The following is a 22,956-nucleotide window of genomic DNA, read 5'->3' as shown; positions in this document are numbered from 1 at the left end:
ACCTATAGTCTTTTGTGTTAAAATAGCTAACTTGTTGCATAATATATTTTACGAATTGTCAAAAGCAGATTTACAGCTACCATGTATGTGCTGGCATACCACAGAAAGGACTGCTATCAGCACCTATTACAAAACCTGCCCAATAATCCAAAACAGATCAGTCATTCAGCGGATAAGACTAAGGAAAAAACATGTTGCTTTGACCATACTAAAAAAAATAATAACTAAAATCTTTTCTTTGAGAAGCATTAGTACTATCATAGTTTCGTAAAAAAACATACATGTTTACCAGGAATTGACTGCCCAATCTAGTTGTGATTTTGGAAAATTACTGAGAGAAAAAAAAGGGACTAACTGAGAATTAGTGTAGTACATTTACCTAAAAAAGTTATGTTTGGAAGGGCAACATTAACCTAAGATTTTTGGAGGAAAAAAAAGTTAAAGCCATTATGATGATTGTAGAGTCAAGCAGTCAGGTTAGAAAATATGAGAATTAGAGTCAAATACCTATTGATATACACTGAAGCTGATATGTATTATTTCATTTGAGACTCTCACAACAGTGAGATTAGAAAAAAAGCAATATAGCTTTGGATAAAAGTTTCAAAAACTCCCACTGAAAAGCACTAAGATATAGGTTTCTAAAAAGCGGGTGGAAGTAGGAGTTCTGCCCCTAGTAATTCTCTAGAAATGTCAGGTTAGTCAGCCATTTAATCCTAAAACTCACAACAAGAATCAAAGGAAATGTAAAACAAATACTCGTGGTCAATAAACAAAAATAAAACTCAGATTTTTTTTTTTTTATTATTATTAGAAGTAAAATAAAATGTGACATTCTGTCTAGGAGGCACTGGTATATGCTGTGCTAAATTCAAACATGTAAAGATATTTTTAGCTTTTAGATTCCTTCCAAATGAAGCCTCTTCCTCTTGCACTGGAGTTCTGTACAAACTCTGATGTGTTTGGATGTCTAAGGAAGCCGCTGGACTTCAAACTTATCAGCAGACGGTGCTTCAAAGACATCATCTTCAACACTTTCCTCTATTGGCTTCATTTTTGCTGAAGTTCTCAGGTAGGGAGATGTCCGACCTGGGCCTGCCATAATTCCAAATAAATTACACAATTAATTTAACAATAAATGCTTGTTATATATACATACCTATTTTTAACAAAGTGCCAGAATCTAATGTGATCTGATTGTGAGAAAGTCTTATGATCTTTTCCATTTCCCTAATAGAACAGTTTTATAACTGAGGGTTTTGCAACTATCTGGCCCTTGGTATCAGAAAACTCCAGATGTGAAACAGCCAACAGGATCTGAAACACTAACATCTTCCAGGTTCAAATCTTACAGACAGTAGAGACAGAGAATTCTCCCTGATTTGGCAATAGAGACAGAGAATTCTCCTTGATTTCAGTGCAAGTCTTGATGGCATGAGATGCTCATGAGATGCTCAACACTCCTTCCCAATTCTTCTCTCATGAAATTTCTTTTCAGCCAACCACAAATCACTCTTGCCAAAGCGCCCTATGACCAGCTACCTACAGCATAAATGGTACATTTATGTTTGGATACTTGCCTCAACTGCGACAAGCCTCACAGCTGCACTGGGCAGACCTCAGCTGGGTAAATGATCATAGCCCTAACTGCTTTAGAAATACGACATGTAAAGTGTATCCCCAGCATAAACAACCACAGAGAAAAACAGATGCTGTCAGACGAAGGCCACCTGCCCTTTGAATTCCAGCATGATCTCCCTGCTCTAAGGAGCTGCTGCTGTGCTAGTGGACTGCCTAGAGCTTGCTAGAGATAAGAGGTTAACAAGAAGTTTGGTGCCAGATACCACTGCATGAATTGATCCTCTGTTGTATGCAGATGTTACGTAGGAGGGTGTATTCACAGAACTCCCTTAACATCAGACAAACGGGTTCATTTCTTACTCTTCATTCTGAAAATTGCACCTGTACTTGAATATTTGTTCTCTCAGTCCCCTCTTCCACAGGGATACAATCACAGTGGCAGAAGCTTCTAAACAGCCAGCATATGATGACCAAAGAGAGCAGGAAAATCTTTTAAATATCTTTGCAGAAGAGAGAGCAAGTAGTGGTAATCTCTGACAGATCTCCTGTATAGAAGCTAAGAAGTAAAGTTTTCTTGAAAAAAAATACTGACAGCCATAACATACTGTTATCGCAGAGCTATTCTTATTACAAAGATTACTTTTTAAAAAAATTACCTTACCTATAATAAATTGCTCTGAGTAGAAAGTCCGCAGAAGCACTTTTTTTTTTTTTTAAACACACACAGAACAAAATATCAGCTACAGGCAAGACCAGCAGGCATTACATTACTGCATTTCTTAAGTCACATTCAGGCAAAAACTGTTAGGAATTAGTTTTTTAGACCTCGGTTACAAATATATTAATATTTCCTTCTAACATTTCTTCTAACAAAACTACTTGATGAATTGCTATAACAAAGATGAATTGCTATAACAAAGGGTTAATTACAGATGCTTTTAAAATACAGGAATTGTTTAGCACTTGTCTTCGCGTATAGGTGTTCTTATGGCCAAAAGAGGTATGCTTAGATCATTCATTCATCTAAACCCAAGGTTTGTGCATAAATGGGTGCAGAAGTGACTTTGTTGGGCAACATGAACAAATTACATTCAGAGGTAAGGAAGACAGAAAATGTTGGGCTAGTTCATTGGTTTTTATTTTGTTTTTTTGTTGATTTCTGTATCTGTATAGTTACTCACTCTTTTCAGCACAGTTTTCTAAGTTTCAAAGAGCTTACTTCTCTCCAGAAAGGCGCCATTAAGTCTGTTGAGCAGGATACAAGGCTGTACCTAACACTCTCCACACTTGGTGGGAATGTCTTAGTGTCTTTACTTGGAGTTCTACTTGGTTAAAAGACATGCCCTTGCTTTCTCCAAATGTAGAAAACTTGTCTATTTTTACCTCTCTCCTGAACTATCCAGATGTTCAGGGGACTGCTCTTGGTCTTCCATATGCTGCCCTACTGCACAGGACCCAGGTCCAAATGCCTATTACACTAGTAAGCATAGGAATGATTATTAGGAAATATATTAGGAATTATTAACCATTATATAGGAAAGCAATAGAATGATAGTGCAGAAACTAATATTAAAACATTTCCAGTAAGAACTGAAAGCTGTAGCTACCCTTCTGAATGAGTTCGACTATTCCTACTCAACTCACATTTCGGAAAAAGAGACACATTGATTTCATTTATTAATAAGTTACATAGAGATGGAGCACATACGTCAAGCACAAGTACCACGTGATAAATAAATCCCACTTTAATACCTTTTTGAGGATGCTTGCTGAGTTAATGTGATGTTATCAACAGAAAACATCATGCTGCAAATGACTCACTCCGTAAGCATTATAGAACTCTTGTTGGTTATTTCCTTAATATAAAAGCAGACAGTTAGTTGGGTTTTTCTTAGTTAAATTCAAAACACACTTTTGTTAATAATTGCAGTTTGCAGCCTACCAATTAATATTTTTCTCCCTCTTGTTGACAAACCTTTTGAAAAACCTTCTAGGTCATTTTTAGAAAATTAATCAAAACTCATAGCTTGGAGCACATAGGATAAAAACTCATAGCTTGGAGCATAGCTAGGATAAAAGCATATTTTTTAAAAGTTTGATTATAAAAAAATAAATTCACCCTTTTGCAAGAATATGGAAATTAGGAGAATAAGATTTGTACTGTTTGTACTATAGGAGTCAGACACAATCTTTGCAATGAGAAGCTTTTGTCCAGATGAGAGCCTGTCCTGTCACCTAGCAATGCCAAGAGAGAATTCCTGTAGGGCTCCCATACAGGTAATAGTCTCTCTCTCCCTCTCCCGCATGTCATTTCCACTTGCTCCTCACTAAAACCTTCTGTTTCTCTCTCTCTTTTTTTTCCCCCAATTCTTTTCTTTTAACAAACTAATTAACGGCTGCAGAAGGAGGATCCAGGGCAATACAGGACTGTGCTTCAGTATGTACCACATACCAAACCCTAAAAAACGGAAAAGTAGACTAACTGTGCTGCTGTTTTTTTTTTGTTTTGGTCTTTAAAATCACAACAGGGAATAAGTTAAACGCCATTTTTTTCTTTCTCAGTTTTCTCTGGACTCTGAAGGGAAGTGCAGACACAGCTACAGTACAGCATCAGTGCCAGGCTTCAGGCAGAGCTCCCCTTGATAGGAAGCCATCGTAGCAAAGGACAATACCTGAGTATTATGGACTAACCAGCCATTTCAGCAAAAGAAAAGATGAAGCATTATAGTTTGGTGAGATAAATAATCTTTTATCAAGTCATATGTACGGAAGTCAGAAATTCTGCATTAATCAAAAGGTAAAGAAAAAGAAATGACTGTATTTCCTGAGGCGTATCATATACTGTCATATGGACACCCCGAACACACCTCCAAAATAAATAAAAAGTTGGACTCTGGGATTTGGTACGTTGGCAATGGTGTGATGGCAGGATCAACACCAACAGCTACTGCAGTGGGTAATTTCACAACATAACAGACATTTAAGACTCCATTTCATGGAAAGTACACAGCAAATACCAGAAAACATATGATATAAAAAAGCACAATAGAGTAGTTTATCGAGTAGGTGCTAAGAATGGATGCATCTTAAAGATTAATGTAATCATGGCTGAAAATTGCATCTATTTCCATTACTTTCTCCCAAAGCTGCCATAGCAGTGCGAGTGTTCTGCTGCTGATCCCGAGAGACAATTTCAGTTCTAGCTAACTGCACAAACGCAGCTTCACAGTTCCCTTCAGGCTTCCAGGTGAGAGGATCTGTCCAAGTGCACTTTGTGCAAAGGAAGGGCTTGAAGGCAGGGAGCTTTGCCGTGGAGTGGGAGAAAGTCAACACCTTATGGGCAAATTTTTGAGGGCAGAGCAACAGGGCAGACTTCACAGCAGGTATCTGCTACAGACTGCCTGATACAGAAGAGGAAGGGGATTGAAGTCTTCTTCAGACAGCGGGTTGAAACCTTGTGATTTCAGGTCTTGGTGCTCGTGGGGAACTTTGAGCAGCCCGGTAGTGGCAGAAAGGGCCTGGTGTGAGCAGTGCAGCAGGTTCTGCAGAGAGCTGAGGTCCGTTTCTTCACACTGGTGGCTGATGAGCTGGTTAGGGAAGGCGTTCTGCTGGACCTGTCACTGATGAACAAGGAAGAACCGGTCAAAGACAGGAAGACTGGTGGTGACCTTGGCTGCAATGACCAGGAGTTTAAGAGACAGAGAAGGTGCCAGAAACACTGAATCATAGCCCTGGACTTCTGGGCAGTGGTGTGCCTAGGGACCTGCTTGGCAGCATCCCCACGGGACATGTCCCACAAGGCCCAGGGCAGAGCTGGTTGATCTTCATTCAAGGGCATCTTCCTCCAAACCCAAGAGTAGTGCATCCCAGTGTGCAAAAAGCTGAGCAAGCGTGGCAGGAGGCTGGCATGGATGAAGAGGAAATTCCTGGCAGAGTTCAGGCACCAAAAGGAAGTACACAGAAAGTGGAAGCAGGGATAAACTACCTTGGAAGAATACAGAGACACTGTCCAAGCATGCAGGGACAGAACTGGGAAAGCCAAAGCTCAGCCAGACTTGCAGCTAGTTAAGGGAAAGAAAAGGGCTTCTGTAAGCACATTGGCAACAAAAGGAAGACCAAGGAAACTGCAGCTGAGGCTCAGCCTTGGGACATGAGTCAATGACAGAGGACACGGAAAAGGCTTTTTTACCTTGGGTCTCCCTGGTAAGGCTTGCCCTGACAACTCCCAGGTCTCTGCGTCTAGTGACATGGGCCTGGAGGGCAATTCATGACTTAAGAGTAAAACAGGTGCCCAGCAGCAGGACAAGAGGCAAATTGTGTCTGATCAGGCTGACTGTCTTCTGTGGGGAGATGAGAGGCTCTGTGGACAAGGCCAGTGCAGTGGATGTTGTTCACCTGGATTGTAACAAGGTCTCGAACAGTCTCCCACAGCATCCTTCTAGCCAAACCGGTTAGAAATGGACTGCATCATCAAACTACACAGTGGGTGGAAAGCTGGCAGGGCTGCAGGACACAAAGGCTGTGCAGGTGAAGAGCAGAACAAAATCCACCCGGCTGCCAGTGACTGGCAGTGTCTCTCAGGGGTCGATACCAAGGCCTATAATGTTAAATGTGTTTCCTAATGACTTGGCGGAGAGGATGGAAGTCACACATAGCAAGTGTGGAGAGCACAGAGAAGTGAGGGGAGTGCTGATATACCAGAGCACAAGGCTGGTCAAAACAGACTTCCTACGCAGGAGAGAAGAGCTGGCAGGAACCACATACAGTTTCACACAGGCAAAGTCCTGCACAGATTCACAGATTCACAGAATATTTAAGGTTGGAAGGGACCTCTACAGATCATCTAGTCCGACCTTCCTGCTCAAGCAGGCACACCTAGAGCATGTGGCACAGGGTGGCATCCAGGCGGGTTTTGAAGACCTCCAGAGTAGGAGACTCCACAACCTCCCTGGGCAGCCTGTTCCACTGCTCTGTCACCCTAACAGTAAAGAAGTTGCTCCTCACCTGGAGACGGAACTTCCTGTGCTTCAGCTTGTGGCCATTACCCCTCGTCCTATCGCTGGCCACCAGTGAGAACAGCCTGTCCCCTTCCTCCCTGCATTCTCCCTTCCTGAACTTATACATATTAATCATATCCCCTCTGAGCCTTCTCTTCTCCAGAGAAAACAGGCCCAGCTCACTCAGCCTCTCTTCATACGAGAGATGTTCCATTCCCTTAATCATCCTGGTTGCCCTTCTCTGGACCCTCTCGAGAAGCTMCACGTCCCTCCTATACTGGGGTGCCCAGAACTGAACACAGTACTCCAGGTGCGGCCTCACCAGAGCTGAGTAGAGGGGCAGGTATCCTGTGCACCCAGGATACCTGGCACAACCAGACACGGCGGTACAGGCTGGGCACTGGCCTGTTTGAAAGCAGTTTGGCAGAAAGGGGCCTGGGGTCCTGGTGGGCAGCAAACTGACCAGGAATCAGCAGCGTGGCCCTGGGGAGAAGAAAGCTCCCCATATACCAGGCCATATTAGCAAGAGGTTAGCCAGCAGGTCAGTGAAAGAGGTTAATGCAGCTCTTGTGAGGCAGGTTCTGGAAGGTACTCTATCCGGCTTCAGGCTCCCCTGGGTAAGAAAGACACAGAGATACAGGCAGGGCAGTGGAGAGCAGCCAAGATGGTTGAGGATGAAGCAGACGACAAACACAGAGAGGCTGCAAGAACTGGGTTTGTTCAGCCTCATGGAGACAAGGCTCACAGGTGACCTTGCTGCTGCCTTCAGCTACTCAGCAGAAGGATATAAAGAAGACAGAGCCAAACTCCTCTCAGAGGCAGGCACTAAAGAACAAGGGACTATGGTCATGAGCTGTGATAAGAGAAATTTGGAATACTCATAAGGAAGTTTTATTCACAAGGGTAGTCAAGCACTGAAATGAGCTGCCCAGACAGACTGTAGAATCCTCTCCCTTGGAAAAACTCAAAGCATTAGTCCTGAGCGACTGCTTTAGTCGGGCCCACTTTGAGTAAGATTTTGTGCTAGACAATCTTTAAGGGTCTCTGCATACCGCAAGTATTCTGTGGTTCTAAGTCTCCTCTCAGGGAAGAGAGGAGAAGCAAAACAAAGCCAGAATTTTCACAAGTCTGCAACAACTATCGCCAGCTATCGCTCTTGCATTCCCGCCGAGTCAAACACTAGCGGTGCTTTTGTTTCCATCCACTTGGAAGCAAATTGTCCCAGTGGAAAGGACAGGAAAGGAATTGGTCCTCCAGGCCTGAGGGGGCTCCCAGATGAGAGCTGCAAGGAAGACAGTGCCGAATAGACAAGGAAATGGGAATGTCTAAATACTCTGAAACACTCTTTCACCTCAGTACAGAGTTTAACTGTAGTAAATGACAACTGATCTTCTCACAGATTTAAATTGCCTTAAATAAGCAGCTTGTGCCAAATAAGACAACTGAGCATCTTTGGGGAATTTTGTTCAAATCTGTTTTCAAATTTCAGACTACTATTTAAGTTCACTTAGATCCAATGAAATTAAAAGTAACAAAAAAAGCTTACAAAGAACTGTTTTGAAAAAAAATCTATAAAAATATAAATTGCAAGGGTAGAAACAAAGCGTCAGGCCATGGCTTCCCTTATTTCACCTGTTCTGTACTACTCTGGTCACACAAAGCACAGGGAAGGAAAGCCTGAATATTCAGAAATTTTCCAAGCTTCTTCAAAATATTAGCTCCACACCACATTTCTCCAGACCTTGCCAACACAAACTAATTCAGGAGGAAGTGCAGAGCACCCAGCGGCTGTGAGGAAATGGTTGATGCTTGGTTATTTGATTTTTAGTTTCTACAAGCACTGATCACAGACCAGAGGAGACACTACTGTGACAGGCGCTTCACACTGATTTGCTCTATTATCTTAAGAAATTTGCATTATATACATTCATACTATGCCATAAATTATTACACTGCTTGTTTTTTTCCCCAAAAAAAATCTAGATGAGGGAGCTTAAGTTATCCTACAAAGCCTCAGGTAGGTTATGAACTCCTTGCATTAGGTCCTTCCACTTACTCAGTTTACAGCAACACCCCAAATAAGCTAAATTCTGCTCCTACTGAAGGCAGCAGGAGCACTGCAATGGTTTTTCATGATGAGCCAAGCTGTGTTCAAAATTGGCATCAACTATTTTGAGAACTCACGAAGAGAGGATGCAGAGGAGGTCCCACGCAGGAACATCTGCAAGCCGTCCTCACTGTCGCTGGTGCTGGCCATGCTGTTTCTCATCTGCATCACGGAGAGCTGGGAGCAAAGACTAGGCTGCCGATCAATCTTTTTGGAGGCCTATATATATATGTATTTAAAAAAAAAAAGAGGTCTTTTAAAAAGTTGTCAGGGAAATCAGAAATAAAAATGGAAAATAAGTATTTCCTCTGTAGTAGAGGCTCTGAGGTCAGCTATGACTATTCATGAATCATTTCATTTAAAGCAGAAGAGTTTGTGCAAGGTAAACTGATTTAAATGAAAATATTCTAACTGTGTAGGAAGGACTTGTACAATATGATTTTCGCTTGGGGAAGAATAATTACAACTTCCCAAAACACTTCGTTTTTACTTAATTTTTAGAATCACATACATTTTTAGAAGTTATTGCAATTACACTAACCTTAAGTTCACATGGCTGGTTTTGTTAAAAAAAAAAAAAAAAAGCACTTGGAAAAGAAGTTAAAACGAAAAAGTAATTTAATAAACTTACAAAAAATTATGAAATCAGTTTTGCATTGCTTTGCATGCTTCTAGTATTTGTAAAGGACTGGGAATGAAACATACTCAGCATGTTACAGCAAATAGCACAAAGCAATGTAAAAAAATATTACTAGCTAGAACACAATTAGACAGATCTTTTCTGTCCTGTGCAGTTCATATTGACACACATCTACGTATCACTTGGATATATTTGTACCAGAGAGGGGAAAATAGAGACAAGCTAAGCACAAAGGTGGAAAGTCACTTTGAGCCTCGATTTCACCCAGCACAACAGGTTGGGCACCCATTCGATTTCCACACTCTGTACAAACAACAGAGCACTAATTTAAAAATTTCAAATAGGTCCATCCATCTGAAAATAGCAGTGGCCCCAACACAATACAATAACTAGCAAGGAAGGAGCAGAAGCTCCTTGTGTTCTCACAAAGAAGCCTAACAGGAATGTGCTTCCCAACACCTGCATTATTATTTTTAGAGAGGTGCAGATGTTAAGGCAGAGGAAGGGAGAAGAAAGCAAGAGAAAGAAGAAAGAGAACAGGATGAGACTGTAGTGATGCAAAATCAAGAAGAGGCAAAAGAGAAAGGAAACAGACCAAAAGAAGGAAAGGAAGCAAGAAAACCTACATTACAAAAACATTTAATGCCAAGTCTTCTAAAAGTGACTGGCGACCAAGGGAATCTAAAAGAAATTTGAACTTTGGAGAGTGTTATGATATGCTTCAAAATCAGGTGAATTTGTATCATGTGAGCAGGAGGATAGGGCTAAAGCTGCACACAGAAATTCATATATCAGTTTTGAAAATTGTTTCCAAAATATTTTCTCAAGAGGACAAGATCAAGCACTGAAACTTATAAAAACAGTACTGATAAAAATAACTGATAAAAAAGTACAATAAAAGACATAGAACAAGAGAAGTTTTCTATGACAATAAACATTTTTATATTGCAGCCATGTTTTAGACATTTTGAAGTATGAGTTGAATTTCCTATGGGGTGAAATTGCAATGTTCCAATAAATCCGTGTTGTAACATCATATATTATATAACTCAGCAACCCTTTTCTGCCAGGCATTGGCAGTAGATTTCTATTAAAGTCTAACCATCTCCCTGAGAATTAAAAAATATATGTATTTCAAATGTATGATAAGGACTTTTCACTTCAAAGCAACCACTTACAAATTCACAATGTGACTGCATGTGACATTATTCCTTCATTTCAACAATTATTTTTACTAACGTTTCAGTTCTGCAGTGCAGAAGCCAGCAGCTGCAGATGATTTGGTACACTAGGCCCAATATCCTAATGCTGTCATCCTTCCATGCAGGAAAAAAGGAAACCAAGAAGAGAAAAACAGGCATGTTGAGTGACAAGCAGGAGTCTCCCAGGAGATGCAGCCCAAAAGCAATTGTCAGCACACAGAGCTCCGTGTTGCTGCACAGTCCTGGCAGAGGCTGTACTCAAGAAGTGACACACTTACTGTAGAAAAACATTCTGATTAATCAAATACATCTTTGCTCTCTTTTTTTTTCCCTTAAATAAACAAAAAAAAACTTTATAAGGTTACTTTACAGATTGTACATTCCTGCATTTATGCAATAATATCTGTGTTATTGCATCAGCAAGACTCAGATGATCCATGAAACCAGTGAACTGAAATAGTTTTGAGCATCTGATTACAAGACAGCGTAACCCTCTACTGCCTTGCCCAGAGGGAAGAATAAGCAGAGTTTTGTTGTTTTTGTAAAAAAATTTCCAATAATTCTTTCTTCTTTTTTTCTGTAGACAATACAAAATTGAGAAAAAATATAATGCTTAATTAGCACAAAGTACATTTCAAGTCTATTGCATAGGACCTGTGGCAGTTACTCCTTTGGGATCATTTCCCAGTACATTGACAATTTTGATTACAGAAAGAGCTTATTCAACCTTTCTGAGACATTTATAACCAACCTGAAAACACAGATTTTTTGCTTTGAGTTAGGGTGAATTAAATCCAAAACCACAGAACGTGGAAAGATTGTATTTATAATGCATACATAAATTATGAAGAAAGTTGGAAAAAAATCGTTTTAGCAACTAGCCATCATGCCTACGACTTGGCTAGGAATACCTCCACTAGCCACTTAGCTCGGGCTCTCAATTATTCCTCTTTCTTGCATATTGCCACGCTAACATTAACCAATATTGCTGCTGACAAAATGTTTCGCCGACTTCACACGTTGTCCCTAAAAAGAAATCAGTATGAATGCAACAACCACCCACAGCAGGTTCAAAACAACATGCTTGCAAACAATTTAAGGTAACAACCCATTTGTGTGAGGCAAGAAAGTCTCCAAAGTTTCAACTGCTTACCTTGTCATTTAAGGTCGGGTCATTCAACGAGTAGAGTTTATTTGTAATATCCTTGCCAATAAGATACTTAAAGATCTCATAAAGAAATGGCTCAGATTCCAGAAAATAAGTCAGCCTTTCCCTGGACCAGCACAGGAACTTGCAGTTATCATCTGCAATAATGGTGACCTGAGGAAACAAATACTCAGAATTAACACTTCTCTCCTGCTTTAAAATAGGTGATACTATTTTATTTGTGCCTACATTTAAAATAACTTAAAGTTGCACCTTGGGGTATCCCTTTGAAAATGGGATTTAAATTTAAAATTACTCACCTATTTGCTATCACTGTATTTAAAACATTGATACATATGGCTAGTTAATTTTTTCAGAAAATTTGTAGGGAGATAAAGTTTCATCACAGTGCAAGTTTCTCACAGTGTCCACAACTGTAGATAATGATGACAGAGAACATTTACAGACATAGTCAGTCCTACATCGATGACACTATTCGCATCCCAGTAGGCCTACATGTCACTAGGTTTTAAGTCCATGTCATCATAACTAAAGAGCAACAACTGCTATAATTCAAAGACTGCTGTGAAAGTATTTTAGAGATAAAAAAAAAAACACCCTTTAACTGCTTTGCTGCCAGACCTTGCGCTCTCACAAGCTTCTATCACCTGAGCTGAGGAACTACCTGATTCATTATTGACAATTCTGCTACGGACAGTTACTGGGAAGCTTACATCTTCTCCTGGGAGGTTTTAATGCTTATAAATACATAGCCAGATTTGTCATGCTATGCCAGGAGAGGGCAGCAGCATACAAAAGCCATTAGACAGCACAGTAGCTAATTTTGCAAAAGAAAGCATCTATAAAGAATTAAGCTACTCTCTATTATCACAAGTTACTTTCATATCATTAAAAAATGAAAACATAAAATATATATATATATACACATATATGTGTGTGTGTGTATATATATTCCTTTTTCTGAGAACTAATGAAAAACAGTCCCACAAACATAGGTTTTAACTTCACCATCTGCAATATGAGCATACAAGCCTAGGAAGAATTCAGTAGTATCGCCAGCAGATGGAGCCGTTGAGATTTAATCTATGTCCTAGTCCCACAGCAAAGCTGAGAATACTCATGGTGCAGGGGGGTGAAATCACAAAAAGCAAGGAAAATTCAGAGGTGAAGGATGTAAATGGTAGCAGACTGCAATAATACTTCAGGTAGGCACACTTCGAGTCATCAGCTTTTCCCTTTCACTAAAATTGATTTTTTTTTTTTTAAACAAAAATTAATAGTAAGGAGGGGACTTCAACTCTATAGGATTCCCCACTGTTACAAAATGAGCACATCTGGACAGCTATCCAGCCTTGGCACCCGGCCCCGTGCTCGACTGGAACATATTACATCAATCACTGATTTTAGAGTCTACATTGCTCTTCCTCCCGCTCTTTTCCGTTAGGACACCAGTATGGATGCATCCAGTCATGCCAGAGGCTAGTAATTACTATTCATATGCAGTTAATATCAAGTAGGCAGCAGCAAAATACTGATTTTAGTGTTATGGAGAGAAAACCTACTCTAATAGCACTTTTTACTGCAAGCTATTGTATAATAGCACTTTTTACTGCAAGCTATTGTATAATCTATCCATTAATGTACTGGTATAATTACACTACTACTCAATATCGCTCCCCATAGGAGTGTTTTTATTCAAAATAGCATGATGTCTTTCAGTTAATGTTGCTTTAACAATTTTCAAAATGACAGAAGCATTAATATGTTTAAATAAGCATCACTTTCAAACTACTAGTGCTGAATTTTTAAAATCTTTCATTTTAGTAACACCAAAGATTACCACAACTAAGTGCAGAAAAAGCCTTTTTTCCATCTACTGTTTTTAAACTAGCAAAGGAAGCACTCAAACAATCTCTTTCCTAGTAAAAGCTACTTCTTAAACTTGTCCTAAAAATATTTTAACACAACATAAATTTGTGAATAGTAAAAAGAGAGAACAGAATAGCTAGTTGGCAAACATCATTATAGGGTTGTTTTATAAAATTTCATTCTACATTATTCTTGATATGGGCTATCATTAAACATCAACACTAGAAAGCCAGCAGAATTATGCAAACCAAATAGTTCACTGTGGCTCAAACTTAAATTATGGGTAATTAAGCTGTTGAGGTTTGTTTTGTTTTTTAAACAGTTAGTTCATATCCAGTGACATTTAAAACAAAGTGTACCTGGAATTTCTCACCCCGATTCATCTGAGTTGATCGAAATTCGGGAGAATCTATAAAGGCACAGGGGTAAATATTATGCAGAAAATGCCCTCGATAAGAGACCTTCATTCTGGAAATAAAAATGTATGAATCAACATTTTAAAGTTATGAAAATTATGGAGGCTGGATAATTTAAATTTGACTATAGATTTTGACAATGGTAATGAAGAAGGTAGCAGGCTAAGATATATGCATTTCCTGGAATTTCAGCCAAAGAGCTAGCCTATTTTCTGTCTAAATCTCTACCGATTCCAAACAGAACGGACTACTGGCAAATTGTATTTGCCTGATATTGTGTCTACTCTCAAAATACTGCTTTTCAAAATGAAAAAAAGGTCTGGAGGGTAATGCCATACTGCCAGAAAACAAACAAACCAACAAAAAAACGTAAAATCCAAGCATGCACTAAGATGATGACTATGGTAAGTGTTCAAAGACTTCTTGCCTGTTCTGGAAGCCACTACTTTTGGTAAGATACAAGTATATTCCCCATTAGTATCAAAGTGGATGTATAACATGCTCCCAGTAGGATACATCACTGTCACTTAGAAACAGTGTCACAAAAGGCTACACACCTTTTAACACACCAAAACAGCCCACATGGGTAGTCCAGAGTATATAACAGACAGTAACATTTAGAAAGCCAACAAAACCCTCCAGATTTCTAGTATTTTCAGCCATCACCCAATACGTAAGTTGTGCCCAAGCTTTACAGAACCTACTTCCCCTTCAGTAGGATGCTTAGTCTATCATCAACTGATGTTTTATCCTCTGCAGCATAAGCTTGACCTGTCTTTAAAGTCTGAATATTGCAGAATTGTCCAGTTAATCTTTGGAACAGCTCTGGAGGCACATGCAGTGGTTCAAACATTCGCTTGTAGAGACTGCTAAGCTCCTTCTCTATCTTGATCTAGAATAAAAACAAAAAACAGCAATAAACACAAATGAACTAGTTAATGAAAAGGTAAGACTGCATGCATGCTGCAGCTGCTACATCTTTAAGATTAAAAAAGGAAAAAACAAACAAACAAGATGTTTGACATCTATTCACAAATACTGGATATGACAAAGGGAGGAAAACAGCTAAAATTAGGAGAGAACCCTTGGCACTTTAAGATGCTTTTCCATGTAAATGGCATGTTAAATCAGCTACGAGGAGTCTCCTGAGACTTCTGTTGATGCAAGGAGAACTTGGGCCAGAATAACACAGGGGAAAGGAGGGAGGCTGTTTGCATGTTTCATCCACGTCCATGTCTCATTCTGACTCTCCCCCAGACTCTCCTGGGAGCACCTTTCCTCCCTTACATTCTTGGCTCACTCGCAGCTGAAAAGCAGGACTATGAGTCCTGAAAAACACCACCATCAAGCCACACGTGATGAGGAAGAAATGAGTGCCAGCTGCACATCCCACATCTAGGAGCCCACCCAAACTCAGGCAGCAGCAACGAGCTACCAAAATCCCAATGAGCTGGCAGAAAGCCCAAGCCTGGAAGTCCTTCCTGAATGAAGGCAGCCAGGAATAAGACAGTGTCCTGGCCATCTCTAAAGCAGAGACAGCTTGAACAGAAGTTGGGATATTTGCTGGGAGGAAAACAAGTCAGAGAAAGGAGCATCAGATAATAAAAAGACGAAATGCATAGAGAGCACAAAGCAAGGAAAAGCAACGAAGAGAGAGGAAAAAAAAAAAAAAAAAAAAAAAGCAGAGAGGAGGCAAAGTCACCTCTCAAAGTCACCTCCACCACAAATCAGAATGACCTAAGTCTATAGAGCTTTCTAAATGTATTTTATTATTTCACTGTTAAAACAGAGGAGAAATGAAGAGATAGGCCCAGGAGCCATGTTCCAGCTAGATACAGATAACAGGGTAGCCTGAGAACCTGCTGGGTACCTTGTGGGTGACACAGGAAGAGTTTCAGAAGGACACGGGGACTCTTCAGGCTGCCAGCAGCCCATGAGGGCCTCAAACTATCAAGCACCCATTATTCCTTTCCTAATGGAGACACGTGGATTCTCCATCAAAAATGCAGTGTGAGCTGCTCTTAGTGGAGTTATACATGTGTGTGAAACAAAAAACAAGGCATAACAAAAGCTCATGGAAAAAGTGACATTTTTGTTGTTAACGTTTCAGATTTATTTAAGTCTAGAATTAAGCTTTCTATATCTATTTAGCTCTACTTGTGAAGTATTTACCCACTGTCCCCTTCACTGGATACCATCCAGCGCATGTATAGGCCATTGAACTCTACAGGAATCACTTCATAACTGATCATCAGACAGAGACAGTGGGTTAATCCCACAACAGTTGTGCAGTTATTAAATTCCTAAGTGGAAAGAGATGAAGCAGCATGGGACAGTGACACCATCACTGCACAACTCCTCTGCATTGCAGCTGTATGGTTCATAAAATTCAACAAGACACCCCTAAAATGCAATCTTCACTTTTTTTGTTCTTTACCAGACAGCCTCCAATCATGAAAAGTGAAAGTAAGTTTATAACCCATTGAGATTTTACACAGACTGCATGTTAAAGACACCAATGCCTTTCACATGTTCGCCAAAGGCTGAACAAGGATGGGGTTTAAAATTTTAATTTTTTCATAAGAAAAGTTATAGGAAAAGAGCACCAGAGAACTTTGTTTTCCTTATCTACAGCTGAACTTACTGCTTATTTTGTGTACAATTTCTAAGTGCATTTACTCTGTCCAAATCTATTAGGATAGACTTTGCTTGATTTTTTTTTGATCTGTTCACACAAATGTTGCAATTAAATGTCAAGCCAACTCAAAACACTTAAATGGAACTTTTGTTTCATTGCTGGTCACTCTTTGATATAGAAGATGGCGAGACATATGTAACATTGGTTCTGCCCCAGGAACATGACGAGGAGGGCTCAGAGACAAATCTGCAGGCAAGATCAACACTAAAGTCATTTGATCTCAAGTTACACTGGTTTCACATGGCATCAACTACTACTTGCATCTTTCACTGGTGACTACACTTACATTAAAGGGGGGGGATTGAATTTCTGTATGTTCCTTATGCCTCAGTCTTTAACACCTCAGAGGACCTTTATGTAGACAAAAAGTTAAATTTAATCTGGCAAGGGATATTGTATCGTGCTTGGGATTGCCCCAAACTTGATTGATTGAGTGTTTGATTTCAGAGTATGTTCCATATAATCATGAACTTAGAAAACACCTTGTTCTGCATGTAGGTTTTCCAGGAAGTCCCTCCTTTGTAACAATTCCATTTGTACTTCCTTCTCTAGCCGATCCTTGCAAGTCAGAATGATTAAATTCATTCTCAGATTAACACAAAAGTAGATCCCATGATTTCTAGCTCCAAGAGAGTGATGAGGGCATCATAATACAGATCTGCATCTACACTTTAGATGGTGTCCCTCAAAACAGACTACTCACTCTTTACAAGCTCAGATGACTACTGCAGTCACGCCTGTGGGTCATATTCCAAATGAGCCATTTGGGTAGGTGTAATGTTTTGTTTAGCAATGGTTGAAATATTTTGGGATTCTGCCAAAATTTCAAGACAGAGCTCAGCAGAGACGCTGATAAGAATCTTATCTTCCACTCAGACTAAAGAAGCCAAATCCATAAAGCTCCAAGAAACAAAAACCACTGAAATAATTTTATGGTCAGAGGAGAAAATCATTACTATTTTGCATACTTCATTTAATAAAATAAATATTTGATAACTGGAAGCATCAATTATTCATTCTGCAATATGACTAACTTGAAATCAGTCTTCCATTCTTTTCTCTTCTTAAAAGTGTAATTTGTGAGGATGACTAACTAAAATTGAGATATGCAATAGTTGCTGACAGAAAATCTCATTCAAAAATATTTCTCAAGAATTTCTCTTCTGCATCTCCCAGCTTTCTCTAGAAAAATATCCTTAAAAAAAAAAAAAGCCTTCAAGTTGACAATAAACACAACATGCAAGACAGCAAAAAGACATAGACAACCACCATGCATCATGCTTCAATTCTGTAACTGGGAGGCTCCAATAAAGGAGGAGTAACTTCTGAAACACACATAGTTTTTAAATAACAGAATTGGGAAGAATATATAAGAAGCTACATACTGAAACAAGTTCAGCTAAAAATACTAATGGGCTGGTTCTTTACTAATGGAGGCAGTCAGAAGGAAGCTGTGTGTAATTCATTGACAGGTTTGTCCAGCAAACATGGGACAAGTTCCCCTCTTCAGGCATCTTTATTTGTTTGACCTGTAGTATTTAGTTGTTATACATACCGGTCTTCTCTTATACAGTAGATATATAAAATGCAAGAGGTTGACAACCAGAAACACAGAATTCCAGATCATTATGTCCAAGGCACAGCGGTAGAGCGTAGCCCAAATGATGAACAATGCACATCCTGTAGAAATTAACACAGCAAGTTAAATGTCAATAATCAATAAATACTTTTCCACAAAACTATCAGGAATTTATTCATTGTGAAAGGATACAAGTAAACTGAAAAGCAATATATTGCTACAAGTTTTACATACACTTAGATTCTGTATATCAATACCCCTCTGGACTACCCAACAAACAGGCACTGCTGGCCCCCAACCAGCCTGGGCTGTCGCACAGCTTTACAGTGCTGAAGGAACAAGAACTCAGGACTGAGGAAGGCAAAAGGGTACAGACCCCATAATCTTACTAACACAGAGGTGATGTGGGATCAGGGAAGACTCTGTTCAGTACAATAAGAACTAACCAACCCATGAAACTTTATTAGTAGTATTGTATTAATTAGACAAACAAGAGAAATGAACCCTCATCATCTGTGCCAGGAACATTCCTTAGTAAACAATGGTTACAACAAGTCTAAAGTCATGCACAGATATTTTTGAAAACATAAAGGAATCACTGTCACTGCTTTGTGACAAAGGCACAGCTGGAACCAGACTTCACTTGTATGCCATCAAAGAGAAGATTTCAAATGCATTCTCTTCTTTGGTTATTTCACTTCCAGTAATGCCTGTTGCTCTAAAAGCTAAGGCATGCTGTATGATTATGAGTATTTTTAGCATATAAAGACTATATGAACAAACTGACCAAATTCAGGCACATCTGACAAATGGTAGAGGTCACAGACAGATATTCCTGTAAGCTTGATGCAAACAGCAAGCCAGCCACAGAGAAAAGGTATCAAATTACTGTCCTAATTCAAGAGGGGTGATACTGTGGAGCAGCACATGGCTGGGACAACAGCACAAAGGACACATCCATAGGAAACCAAGCTTCATTACTTGTGCTGCTCACAGAATATATTTGCTTCCAGCTGCCACCTCAGTTTGAGAAATTCTGATTCCAAATCTGTTTCTCAGTTCAAAATACAAAAAGCCAAGAGCCCAAAGCAGTTAAGCTCTGCAAGAGCAGAACTCCCACTGTTCTTAAATGGGAACTGCACAGACAAAAGGTCTCACAACACTGAGACCCCTGGTCATTAGCAAAGTCTGTTTTGATGATTTACCCTATCATAACTGTAAATAAAGAAATGACAAAATCATTATCATTGCCAATTCAGCTCCAGAGGTTCTATCAGGCAACTGATGCCCACTTTTGCACTAATTAGTATTCTCAGTTAAAAACCCTTGAGCATCCCCCGGGTTCTGATGCCAGCAGGTATCACCTGGGTCTCTACAGCACGCCCTCCCTATGCTGTAATGACTGTCATGGCTTTTTCTTTTAGTAATTAAGACTTTGCTCCACAAAGGCTTTGAAACAGCTGTGGAACTCCAACAAAGCTACAACTCAAAGCATGCTTGCTTAGTCTCAAATATGGCAAATTTAATATTTTCTCTGAAATCAAATCTTTCTGTGCCATGAAATGCCCACAGTGAAAGAAGAAATTTGACCTACCCCAGGGGAACCCAGACTCACTATACTGAAAACTACAATTGGTAAACTGGAAATGAAAATAACACTGAAGAGCAAATGTCATGACCTCATGTATTCCAGAGGCACTAAGCCAGCATACTAGCCAACACATGGCTCCACTATTCACATGAAACCTAAAACTAACATCTTAATAATCCATACACTTAACCAGGATTCAGAGCCTAATAAACTATAAGCAGCCAGCTGGGCCTGAACCTCTAAGTAAGTCTGAAGTTGTCAATTTTATTTTCACAAAATTTGAAGAGTCAGGATCTCTCTCTCTTTTATATATATATGTATATATATGGTGTGTGTGTGTGTATATATATACACAGAAATATATACATTATATATATAAATATATATATATATATTTATATATAAAACCTTTTCTAGATAAGGTCTTTCAGAGCAGAAAGAGGCTTACATCAAAAATACCTTCAGCAAAGTACAACGATCATGAATATATGCTGGATTTCCACCATAAACCAAGGAGACCAGAACACTCTATAATGTTTACTGCTATTTTTAATGTTTACTGCTATTTATAATGTTTACTGCTATTTATAATGTTTACTGCTATTTATAATGTTTACTGCTATTTCTACTTCATGATGTCCCCAGCAAACTGGCCTACCTATGGTCAGCAGGGCTCGTAGAAAAATCATATGAAGATTCAGAGTTGTCGGAATAACGAGTCCAACTGCAAAGCAAATATTGGCCACATGGAAAACGAGATGATGAATCTCTCTCCAGTTTTCACATGCGGTCTCATTGAAAGGCACAAGGGTGACATTTTTTAAGTCTGGAACAAAACCCAAGGGAGTAACGGTGAGCGGGCTCATTGCTGTGGTATTCATCTTGAAGATTCCTGTAAAACAAGAGAGAAGCAACCGTGCATTAAACATACATTGGAAAAAAATAAATTCCTTGTCTATCTCTCCATTATCATTAATGGAAATTCTACAAATAATTTAAAAATGCAGACCAAATTCATAGCTCAGTAATGTTTTACCATCTCTTTCACCTGAACATAAGTCTTAAAGTGTAAATTTCAAAATTTTCAAAATTTCAAACCCAACACTGGTTGAATAACAGCTGTTACAGCTTCAACTGCTCATAAAGACCTCCTATGTCTTCCTATGTCATCCAGTTCCACAGGAACAGGCATCGCATTTTGAACTACCACTTACTGAATGGATCCATAATCTTAGATAAAGTCTTATGTAGAAGGAAAGAACAAAAAAATCTGACGTTCTTGCAGATCGTTTTGGTATCTCCTAAGAAAAATACGATTTTGGCCTCCCTCATTAAATGGGGGCAGGGGAGGAATTAGAACAGTAAATAAATATGTAAGAACAAGAATATAAGAATAAAAAATTATATGGGATAAGAATATATAAGAATAAGTATATGGAACTCCTGGAGGAAGTGGGGGCAGTTAAGAGAATGATTTCTAATCTAAAAATACATAGGCGTTTTTTCCCCCAGTAATAATAAATACAGATTTTCTTTAAAATGTAAAGGAAAAAAAACTCTTCTCCTCTAAACAAAGAAGAAAAGAAAGTTCTCTTAAAGTTCTCTTACAGAAGAAAAGTTCTCTTACGGAAAACTAGCTAGTAAGATAAACCAGAAGATTTCAAGATATCACCTTTAAAATCCTGAAAGCCTCTGTAAGGAACAGACTAGGGTCAGTATTAGAAACAGTCCAGAATGTGCTTTGAACAGCTAAAGACCAATTTCTAGCTGGAGGACCAGCACTATTCCTAAAGAGACTCCTGTTTCCAGCAAAGTACGCACGGCCCCTACTGCTGCAGCAACTGGGATTATATTGAGTTCTGCTTGACTTTCATTAACAAAACACATGCAGCTGTGAGCAAACACACTCCATAAGAGGGATTTGCATTCATGTAAGTTCTGTAGAGACTGTGCATGCCCCTGCTCTATGTGCTTAAGGTCTGCTGAATAGATTAATTGCTTGACAGCAAAGTCATGGCCAATCCACTCAACATCTCCTGCGGTCTAGGATGCGCTTGGCGTCTCTGTCATTTACAAGTGTTCAGTGGGCTGTGAAGGAGTTTGGAGCTGTTTTAGTTTCATCGATGCTTTTTCTTACTTCTCATCAACTTGTGTGGAAGTTTTAAGCAATTCGGACAACTCCAGCAATAGTGAGAAGACATCGTGAATAACAACCCAGCCCTCTTACAGTTGCCCTCAGATGGCCAGACCCTGTCACACACAAGTCATACTGTAAAATGACTCAGACACCCTGCGAGATCAAACACTGTTATGGACATAAGGTATGGCCTCTGGCTGGAAACAACATTCTTCAAATGGAAGAAAAACAAAAAAATAAACAACAAAAAAAAAAAAAAACCAGACAATAATGTTTTTTTTTTCTTCTCAATAAGCTCGTATCTCTCCATTCCTATATCAGTTTTTCTACAAGGGTTAACTAAAGTGTGTTTTTTGGCATAATGTTATTCTAAATTATAGTACCAATAACTATGGTGGCTCAATAAATGCATGGTCCAGTTACCATCCACGCATTATCCATTTACATCCCTGTTTTTCTATAGTTCCTATGCAAGAGTATAGTTGTTAGAGTGACAAGAACAGTCCCCCTGACCTAACAAAGTCATTCACACAGAGTAAAAGCGTGAGAGTTGGTAAGAATTTGCAGGACTGGAATTTTAATGTACTCATAAATTTAAAAAAAAAAGTTATTGCTAACTCTAGACAACTGCATTCATGCTCATCTTGTGACATCCTGTTGATCCCATTTTTGAACAATATAAATTCCTTACAGAGAAATAGCAGGATCCCCAAGTCTTGTAAGAAACTATATCAACTGTGTTTCTTTGGATATTCAACCCTTCACCTGCCTAATAATCTGCCATAAAGTACACTAAAAATGGCATCATTTGGCAAAGAAACAAACACAAGCAAATTTGCATGCAGAACTAGCCGTAAAGCTATCAGTTCTACTCATGATCAAAACAGACCAGCAAAAGTAATTGCAGATGCATCTGGTTACAGAACCAGGAAGCTTTCCAAAAATTTTTTTTTTTAATATGAAGTTTTGTA

The 22,956-nt window shown here is 39.2% G+C and overlaps 1 protein-coding gene across 3 annotated transcripts; it reads right to left on the bottom strand.

The window, feature by feature from the left end:
• Positions 1-820: 820 nt before the first annotated feature.
• On the bottom strand, positions 821-21,631 carry BVES (blood vessel epicardial substance). 3 transcript variants are annotated; one of them, XM_026036625.1, is made up of 9 exons: positions 21,521-21,631; positions 20,507-20,740; positions 18,234-18,358; positions 14,685-14,872; positions 13,924-14,032; positions 11,681-11,848; positions 8,763-8,904; positions 3,334-3,437; positions 1,051-1,095 (listed from the first exon to the last, which is right to left on the bottom strand). In XM_026036625.1, the coding sequence occupies exons 2-8, from the start codon at positions 20,727-20,729 to the stop codon at positions 3,370-3,372; spliced, it is 1,023 nt and encodes a 340-aa protein (XP_025892410.1). In that variant the 5' UTR covers positions 20,730-20,740; positions 21,521-21,631; the 3' UTR covers positions 1,051-1,095; positions 3,334-3,369. The 3 variants fall into 3 exon arrangements, with proteins under 3 accessions (XP_025892407.1, XP_025892410.1, XP_025892409.1); XM_026036622.1 differs by lacking the exon at positions 3,334-3,437 and having other exon boundaries at positions 821-1,095; XM_026036624.1 differs by lacking the exon at positions 1,051-1,095 and having other exon boundaries at positions 3,127-3,437.
• Between the last annotated feature and the right edge of the window lie 1,325 nt (positions 21,632-22,956).

Source organism: Nothoprocta perdicaria, unplaced genomic scaffold (genome assembly GCF_003342845.1).
Source record: "Nothoprocta perdicaria isolate Ctin4 unplaced genomic scaffold, notPer1 scaffold_182, whole genome shotgun sequence".
In the NCBI taxonomy this organism is placed as follows: Eukaryota; Metazoa; Chordata; class Aves; order Tinamiformes; family Tinamidae; genus Nothoprocta; species Nothoprocta perdicaria.
This window is presented reverse-complemented; position numbering and strand designations above follow the sequence as displayed.

Excerpts from the sequence above, each read along its gene's own strand:
- BVES (XM_026036622.1), bottom strand. The coding sequence starts at position 20,729 with ATGAATACCACAGCAATGAGCCCGCTCACCGTTACTCCCTTGGGTTTT. Across the intron at positions 18,359-20,506 it reads ACGAGCCCTGCTGACCATAG|GATGTGCATTGTTCATCATT; the intron begins GTAGGCCAGTTT and ends TAATTTCTACAG. Across the intron at positions 14,033-14,684 it reads AGCATCCTACTGAAGGGGAA|AATGAAGGTCTCTTATCGAG; the intron begins GTAGGTTCTGTA and ends TTTTATTTCCAG.